Source organism: Balaenoptera borealis, assembly GCF_965194805.1.
Source record: "Balaenoptera borealis genome assembly, chromosome: 8".
Lineage (NCBI taxonomy): Eukaryota > Metazoa > Chordata > Mammalia > Artiodactyla > Balaenopteridae > Balaenoptera > Balaenoptera borealis.
In genome coordinates this window covers 16,171,640-16,180,903 of record NC_138865.1, presented here as the reverse complement: position 1 = coordinate 16,180,903, position 9,264 = coordinate 16,171,640, and the positions used below count along the sequence as shown (strand labels likewise).

General features: G+C 55.3%; 1 protein-coding gene across 2 annotated transcripts; it reads right to left on the bottom strand.

The window, feature by feature from the left end:
* Nucleotides 1–1,533: 1,533 nt before the first annotated feature.
* On the bottom strand, nucleotides 1,534–7,110 carry NUDT18 (nudix hydrolase 18). 2 transcript variants are annotated; one of them, XM_082401724.1, is made up of 3 exons: nucleotides 3,918–7,110; nucleotides 2,871–3,084; nucleotides 1,534–2,621 (listed from the first exon to the last, which is right to left on the bottom strand). In XM_082401724.1, exons 1-3 carry the CDS (start codon nucleotides 4,176–4,178, stop codon nucleotides 2,026–2,028), a joined length of 1,071 nt encoding a protein of 356 aa, XP_082257850.1. In that variant the 5' UTR covers nucleotides 4,179–7,110; the 3' UTR covers nucleotides 1,534–2,025. The 2 variants fall into 2 exon arrangements, with proteins under 2 accessions (XP_082257850.1, XP_082257851.1); XM_082401725.1 differs by having other exon boundaries at nucleotides 4,017–7,100.
* Between the last annotated feature and the right edge of the window lie 2,154 nt (nucleotides 7,111–9,264).

Here is a 9,264-nt window from a genome sequence, read left to right as displayed (position 1 = left end):
CACAGCTGCCCTGTTCTTCTGGGCCCTTTGTGTCCTTCTGCCCAGGGCTCCACTGCTGATTCAGGCCCATCTTCCTAAGGAAGGCAAATTAAATTCCTTTTCCAGCACAGGGGCGTAGGGGGGCAGTGTGTGTGTGGTGTGGGCCGGAGACGGAGTGGTAAACAGACAGGCTCTGGCAGTGCAGATCTGATGTTCCCCAGCACCTGCCAGGAACCAGGAACCAGGAACCAGCCGCTCTTGGCCAAGCAGCACTATTTTTGCACGGCTTGCCTACAGCTGAGAGCTGGCAGCCCTGGAGACACCACGAGGGAATGGGCCACCTGAGGCATCTGTATGCAAATCTCCTTTTTAGTGTTTATGTTGTGAGCGGTATGACTGCTTTAGTGGTGAACAGTGGACCTGATATTTAAAAAAATCTTGTCCCTAAGTGTATGCGTGTGGCAACCCTCTGAGGGGGGGGTCCCCAAGAGTACTCCAGGGCAGGGAAGATGAAGATGCAGAGTGAGGCCTGATCCGTGGCTTTCGCCTCGTTGCTTTTTAAAAGCATCCCCTTGTGGGTTGCCTTTAAAAATACCAGTGCTCCAATCCCGCCCTCCACCAGTTAATCACATCTCTGGGGGCGGGCCCACAGTTGTTTTTAAAGCTCTCCAGGTGATTCTAATGGGCACCCAGGGTTGAAAACTACTATAGGCTAAATAATGGAAGATCACTGTCTTTCAATGTGGATATGGACCGGTGGGTCTCTCAGACGCTGAGAGAAGGGAAACCAGAATGAAAGGGTTTGTTTCCCTCATTTGGAAGATGTTTGTCTTTAGAGGGAACAAGAGTATTCCTACCACAGCCCCAGAGGCCAGAAAAACAAGATGGCAGCCCAGAGAGGCAGACAAGGGGGTCTTTGAGGTTATCCTGGTCCTTCGGTGTCAAGAGTGGAGCTACTTCAGAAGGGAAACCCAGTCAAGTATTTCCCTGCTCAGAACAAAACCTGTATGTTAGTGATGAGTGTATAGCAGTAAGTAGCATGATACAGTTTCCTCATTTCCTTTGGTTTTCCCTTATTCAGTAAAGTTCTTTTTAAAAATAATTCCTACCATGATTCAGCTGAGCTGAGGGAAAATGAAGAGAGGGTTTTGGTCTGGCTTTGGGGTGGCGTTGTACCAAGGCAGAGGCAGGAGCCTGGGGGGCAGAGCGAGGTCGGGAGGGATCTGTCGGAGAAGCCCAGGGAGAAGGAGACTGGGGGAGAGAGCCAGGGGCAGCTCTCAGCTCCTCGCCCACCTGAAGCTTCTCCTGGCCTTCTCACTGCTCAAACCTTGGAGGGGATGTAGTCACCTGGCAGGCAGATGAAGGAGCCCCAGCGGGCCCAAGACAGGCTATGGTGGACAAAGGAAGCCTGCCAGCCAGTCACCCGCAGTGTCGCCTGCTGTCTGGGAAGGCCTGGGTGGTATCAGTGGGATGAGGGAAAGAGCTTCTCTTGATGGCAGCCCCCCTTTCCTGCTCACTTCCAACCCACAGACACATTTAGGCAGGAAGGCAAAGTAAGCAACACCTATTTACTCAGCCAGGGACCCACTCCCTTGGAATGACCTCCCCCAGCACCCCTTCCATGTTCTAAGTGCTTGAGAATCTGGATGAGGCCTTTACTGAGGCAGGCACAGAAAACGAAGAGGTGCCACCTCAGGTCCAGAAAGTCCTCACATCCCCTTAGGGAGTCGTGCCCTCATTGTGCCCTCAGGGCAACTGGGTCCTTGAGCTCTGGACTCCTTGCTTGGTTGAAGGCACTGTCCCTTCTGATGCAGTGCAGGGACCTGCTCCATGGCAATAAGAGATGGAAGTCCCCCTGGGAACCAGGAGAACTGCCCTGCTCCCCATGCAACAAGATCTCTACCAACCCCCGGTGCCTCTTAGAGGCAAAGCCTCCTCTGAAGCACAGACACCATCATACAGGGGGTCAGACGGCCTGAGTGTAAGCGCAGGTTGTGCAATTACTGCCCATGGGAACCCAGCTCCTGGCCCACTGACGGCAGCCTCCTATCGGTTGATTGGGACGACAGATGATTCCTGAAGCCTCTGTAAGAGCTGGCTTTGTAGGTCTTCCTCCACTACCTTCCACCAAAAGAAGTTCTCACCCCGAACCTTCGGGGGCTCATTTTGGATACCTGGATTCCGAAAAGCCACCGTCACCAGCACGTTCAGGCAGATGCCATCGGTTTGGTCTTTGCCCAGGTGCTGCAGTCCAAGCAACCCCTTGGTCTCCACTGCCAAGTGGTGCAAGGTCAGACACTCCTGTAGCAGACGCAGGACGGCCATCTTGATGCCACCCCTCTGCTCTATGGGAGCAAAGCCACAGGAGGTGATGGGCAAGTGAGGCATCCCCACTGTGCCCACCAACACCCACACTGTCTGGACACTGGTAAAGGTGGCTACGAGCCGCTGGCAGACCAGACTGCAGGGAAGCTCTTGGGGCAGAAGGAGAGGGTGCCTGGCTTGCTGGCGATACTGGGCGGCTAGCTCTATCAGATGCAGAATGTCGTGGGCTCGCAGCGGGGTGGGCAGCGAGGTTCGAGGGTACCAGCCAGCCTGCAGGGACTCCGCATCTGCCTCCTTGGGAGTCTTGAGAATTCCACCTGGGGGTGATGTAGGTGACAGGGTAGGGGGAAAGGTATATGTTGAGGGAAGTGCTGGGCCTGGCAGAGTAAAGGGCCACCCAGGCATCTAGCCCTGACCCAGGGGAGGCCCCGAGTCAAGTCCTCAGGCTGGAATCTGGAGATGCCAGGTTTGTGCCAGCCAGAACAGGGGCTCATCTCACCTGAGGACAAGCTGGGGAAACGGTGTCAACTGCCCTCTGCCCACACTGCCATCCACTGGGGCCATACCTGTGGGGCGAGCGAGGAACACAAAGCGGATCCAGGAGGGGCCCCGCTCTTCCACAGACAGCAACGTCAAAGGCTCACACTGCAGCCCGGCCTCCTCCTTCACCTCCCGCTGCAGCGCCTCCACAATGGTCTCCCTGGGCTCCATCCTCCCCGCGGGAAGGTACCACGACCCACGGCACTCCTTCTTGGCCTCCTGGATCAGAAGCACCTCATCCTGAGGGGAGAGGAAGGATCCTCACCCACCACAGCCGGGATGGGAGCTCCTGGGGAGCAGCACAGCCAGCAGCCTTTGCTTGCCCTGAGTCCATGACAAATCTCAGATATAGCTGCTCAATACCCACATTCTGGGGGACACCCTGAAATTGTGGCGCTCTCCAGGCGACTGGCCCTTGTGTGTCTGGGGACTGCAGCTGCCTCTGCAATTCATCCCTCTTTGCACTAAAGTTTCCATTTCAGAAAGGGGCTAAGATTCCTGGGAGCTGCTTCAGGGGCTGGAGATTAGGCCTCCCAGCGAGAGCTGCCATGTGTCCTGCACTGATTCATGTCTGCATAAGTCACTGCATATCTCTCACCTCCCCTTGTGGTTTATAAACCGCTTGTGGCCAGTCCTCACACTGCAGTCTAGACGTTGAAACACACCCCAAACCCTCACCCCGTACAACTCCTACCTATGGCTCCGGCCCCTTCTAGCTGTTGTCACAGCAACTTGTACAGGGATCAGCACCAAAAAGAGCATCACACAGGGGGTCAGAAGGCCTGAGTGTACGTGCAGGTTGTGCAATTACTGCCCATGGGACCCAGGGGAGGTCTCTGAAGCACTGGACAGGTCTTTAAGAGCGCCCACTCCGCGGCGGGCACTGTGCTAGATTCTGGGGAAAGGAAGAGGCCTAAGATAGCCTCAAGGAACTGAGGCCTAGAGGGATGGGACAGGCAGGCTCCTGGGCCTCAGTTTCTTTCTTTGTACATCGGGACAATCGCAGGGTTGGGCTGCACAAGGCTCAGATGTAAGTGTGAGAGTGCTTTGCAAAACTGGGAAGAGCCACATACCAGGAAGCGGTGGCTGTTGCGGGCATGTCCTCTGTCCCCACCGGGGTTGCCTGCGAGCCCCGGAGGCCTGGGCGGTGGGCCTGACGGGCGGACGCTCACCTGCTCGTTGAGGAACACGGCCAGCACCACGTAGCAGACGTTCTTCCGCAGCCGCACCTGCGCCGGCGTCTCCCCGGCCGGCCCCGAGTCATAGCTCTGCACGCGCAGCCCCCGACCCCCAAGAACGGCCGCCAGAGCCCCTGCCAGGTCTTCCGAGGCCATCGGGTCCCCAGGGAGAAGGCGGGCCCCCCCGCAGCCCGGCCAAGACGGGTGGGATGGGCGTTGGTGACCGTGGAACACGTCGCCCTCACACCCTCCCCCTGCAAACTCGGGCCGGACGCGCTCGCAAAGCGGACGCGCTCGCAAAGCGGAAGCGCCCGGCGAGCCCTGGACGCTGATAGGCTGCGCGTCACCGCGGCCGGCCCGGAATGGCTGGCTCGCGTCTGGCACGGTGGGGCGGGACCAGTCCGTAAGGGGCGGGGCCAGTCCGTAAAGGGGCTGGACACCCCGCCCTGGCAGTGCGGACCCCGCCCCCGCTTCTGCCTTTCTACCGGTTTCTCCTCTCTCTTTCCCGGCGCCGCCAACCGCCAGCCAAGCTAATTCCTCCCGCGCGCACTTGTCTGCACCGGTTCCGACGATGACGTCATCCTGCCCGCAGGCTGCGGAGCGCCGCAGCGGCCAGCGACGGTGACGTTACAAGCCCGATGACGTCCCCGGGCCCGAGGCTCGGACCCACTGTCCAGCTTTTGTCGTAAACAAACCATGGCCTTGCCCGAAATGACACTTCCCAGATAACCTTCTTTCTTCACTAAAAATGGACTTGGCTGTCACGTGGCAGGAAGGACACGAGCTCCTGCCTTGGAGGAGATTTTGATCTAGTTGGAGACGTGGACATAGACATATAATGGAAAGTCAACTGATTTATAAGCCAAGGACTAAAAGATTGGTTTGGGCAGGAGATGCTACAGGCGCTCAGAGGAGTGAGGGAGCAGAGCTGGGATGCTCAAGGGGTGCCTGGCGATGGAAGGTGGGATTTGGGGCAGAGATCAGCCTGCCCCGCCCTCAGTATTTTCCCGGCCCCCTGCCTGCCGCATTTCCCTCGCAGGGTCAGGGCCCTCTCCGCTGCAGGGGCCGGGTCCTGCTTTGTTGTCACCCCACCCCACCCCCGCCCCCGCAGTTAGCGGAGCCCTGGAATATTGAGAGATGGTGTGTGGGTTGATTTGGGGAGCTCCTGCTTCCCCCGCAGCCTGATCTCTCCTCCTCAGGGCTTCCTTTAACCTCCTCTCAGGACAGGAAGGCAGGGCCAGCTGTAATGAAGCTGAAATCAGCCAAGTCTGAGCTCTTCAGCCCCAGTGAGGTCTCCTCTTTCCCTCCTGCTGGCTTTGGGCATGTCCCTTTTGGGGGGAACAGTAGCTTGGTGGAGCAGAGAAAGCGCTGGACTTGGAGCTAGATGCCCAGCCACTGCTCCCTGGCTGGCTCTGTACCCTGAATAAGTTGTGGGCCTGTTTGCTCATCCTGTATGCTCCTAACAGCTCTTCCTTCCCAGGGCTGTCGGGAAGGTGAGACATCATGAGAGGAGCTCTACGGGCTGTCTGGCGAGGGTCACCACCACCAGGCAGCCCACCAACCCTCCAGGCTGGGCCCTCCTGGCCACGGCACTTGTTGCTACCACACAAAGGCTCATTTTCATGAAATGTGCCTACAGGGCCACCGTGAACTAGGCCTTACTCTCGGGAATTCCAGCCACACCAGATCAGCCTCCTTAGGCCCTTCTCACATACTGAACTGACTGCAAGGTCCCTGGAGGGCAGGGTGCTGGATTAGGCTGTGGAGTATCCCCGGGGGACCCGCAATCTTTTGAGGCACTTGGTGAACGCTGCTGCCCCTACCCCTATCCAAGACCTGTCACGTCCCAAACAACTGAACTCACAGGGCTGAAGTCAGGCCCCCAGGACTGCAGAGCAACTTGTCGATGTATTTGCCGCACATACATGCGTGCGTGCGTGCGTGCGTGTGCGTGTGTTTAGACCTTGATTTTCCCATCTGTGAAGTGGGGACAGTGTTAGTCCCAGACTCCTTTCTGCCTCCCAGGAATGATTTGAGAGAGAGTGAGGTCATGTCTGGGCAGGGCTCTGAGAGTCTCAGAGGCAGCCTAAGATAAATACCAGATGGCCTAACTGCCCAGAAGAGCATAGGCTGCAGCAGACCGTGACTCCACTCCCCGCATTATCACTGAGAAAAGCGCTCCTCTCCTGTTAAGTGGACCTAATCACCCCTGTGATGAAGAGCACATGAGAAACTTGAAAACCAGTTGTAAACTGTGAAGGGCCCCACGGGCAGAGGGCCCTTGAGGGGGTGTACCCAGGCCTTGGCAGATGCTGAGGGGGACAACAGAAAGTAGACTTTCTCAAGCTGTTGGGAGACAGAGCACACACCAGACTGAGTCAGGAGAGACCCCAAGACAGAACTGGAAAAGCCAAAGGAGGGAGGGGGGCTGAGATAGAAACTTCCAGAACCTGAAACAAAGGTAGGTCTCCGTCAGGTTTGCTCTGCATCCCCACAGAGGGCAGAGCACTGGCGGGTGTGGGTGGCTGAGCAGCACAGTGGCCAGAAGTGGCTGGACGGGTCGGCCGCGCGGTGCAGTGCTCCCAGCACCCACGGGAGCCAGGCCTGAGCCAGCCGTTTTGGGGCCTGTGGACACACGTGCATGTGAACAGGAAGGCAGTATAGGCAACCTCGGAAACAGGCCGGGCAGGCAGGGTGGGGCAAAGGTGTCTGTGAGGCTAAAGTCATTTAGGGAGCGGCAGCCCTGGCCCTGGACAAAGCAGGAAGGGTGAGGAGGACAGTAGCCCAGAGTACGGGGAGGAGGAGGTCTGGCTTCAGCCTGTGCCCTGCCACTAGCTTGCTGGGTGACCTTGCGGGAGCCACATCTACCCTCTAGGCCATCTGTAAGGTGGATGGGTGGATCCTGAAACAGAAAACTGGTGAAATCCCAATAAAATCTGTTGTTTAGTTAATGGTAGTGTTAATATCAATTTCTTACCTTTCGATCACTGTGCCACAGTTCTATAAGATGTTACGGATGAAAGGTAACGGGGAACTCTCTGTAGTATCTTTGTGACTCAACTGGAAACCTCAAATCATTTCCAAATTAAAAGTCTAAACAAAAAAAACAGTAGGACTTCCCTAGCGATCCAGTGATTAAGACAGCGCTCTCACTGCCTAGGGCCCGGATTCAATCCCTGGTCGGGGAACTAAGATCCTGCAAGCCGTGTGGCACGGCCAAAAAACAAAAAGTCTAAAAACTGTACTTGATAAGACAAAAAAAAAAGGCAGTGTTGGATATACACACTCTGAGGTCACTTCCAGCTCTGAGGTTGTGCCTCTGTGATATCTGGGCCGGTGAGCAGGGCTGGAGCAAGTGGACAGTGGGATACAGGGAGAAGCAGAGGCCCAAAGTGCAGGGCTAGACTGAGGGGTGGCCTGCTGAACCTCCTTGAGGAAGAGGGCCACCAAGTGCCCCAAGCTGTCTCAGGGTCAGTCCCCACCTGGACTGGTTTCATTCCCAGGTCGAGTTCTGAAACATTTGGTCCACCTGCTGTTCGCTAGGAGCCAGACCCAATACGCCCTCAAGGGTGCTGTGACCTGCCATGAAAGGGGAGGCCTCAAAGAGGTCTGGAGGGGAGAGAGGGCCTGTCCCGGGGCCATCCCCATCTTCCCACAGGAAGGACCCCGTGTTTGGGGTTCTGGGGTGACATCAGGACACGGCTATACAAGGTGAAGTGTAGGTAAGGATGGGTCGCTCCGTGCCACTTGGAACGTGATCAGCTCTGAAGTGCATGTACTGGAAGGAGGAGGACAGAGGGGACAGCAAGCCCATCTGCAAAATCCATTAAACACGAAGACTGTAATGTAAATGAGGCGGCTTAAGTCAGGAAACTTGGTTCAAGTCCCAATTCTGCCACTAAAATTGCTGTGTGACCTTGGGTGACACACTTAACCCCGGCCTGCCTTTTTCCTCTTCTGTAAAATGGAAATAAGTAATATCGACCCCAAAGTTGTGATGATTCAATGAGATCCCTGGCACATAAAGTGCAGTAGTTCCTTAATTTTTTCTTTTTGCTTTTTTTCCTATCCCGTGGAAAAAATGAAAATAACCTAGCTTTGCAAACAATGAAGAAACCTAACGTTTTTAAAAATGAGAGATGATTATGGAAATCACTGCCAAGCCACTTAAGGGAATATACGAAGCCATTTAAAATAAAGGTTAGGGGCTTCCCTGGTGGCGCAGTGGTTGAGAATCCGCCTGCCAATGCAGGGGACACAGGTTTGAGCCCTGGTCCGGGAAGATCCCACATGCCGCGGAGCAACTAAGCCCGTGTGCCCCGACTACTGAGCCTGCGCTCTAGAGCCCGCGAGCCACAACGACTGAATCCCACGTGCCCTAGAGCCCGTGCTCTGCAACAAGAGAAGCCACGGCAATGAGAAGCCTGTGCACCGCAACAGAGTAGGCCCCGCTTGCCACAACTAGAGAAAGTTCGCGCACAGCAACGAAGACCAACGCAGCCAAAAATAAATAAATAAATAAATTTTAAAAAATAATAATAAAATAAAATAAAATAAGGGTTAGATAGCAACCCAGGAAATGATCACAATACATTTTCCCAGAAGGAAACCCAGCATGGCTTCCCTGTTGGCGCAGTGGTTGAGAATCCCCCTGCCAGTGCAGGAGACATGGGTTCGAGCCCTGGTCTGGGAAGATCCCCCATGCCGCGGAGCAACTGGGCCCGTGCTCCACAACTACTGAAGCCTGCGCTCTAGAGCCTGTGCTCCGCAACAAGAGAAGTCACCGCGATGAGAAGCCCACGCACCGCAATGAAGAGTAGCCCCCACTCTCTGCAACTAGAGAAAGCCTGCATGCAGCAACCAAGACCCAACACAGCCAAAAATAAATAAAATAATAAATAAATTTAAAAAAAAGGAAACCCAGCACAAAGCACCCCAATTCAACCATGTGTAAAACAGATCCCTGGAGAAAAGACTAAAGGAAATACACCAAAAGACTGATAGTGGTTGGATTGGAGGTGAGTGGAAGTGGGTCTACAGGTTTCTTTTTCTTATTTTCTAAATGTTCTGAAAGTATATTAAATTTATAATAAAAAATTTTACTTCATAAAAAAACATTCCCTGAACCACTGCAGGAACAACTGTAACACGAGTCAGAGGATGTTGTGGTGAGATGTACAAGGGCAGGGGAGTGGGTGGAGCCACACCAAAGGGTGTGGGGGTGGGGGGGGAGGGGCTGTCA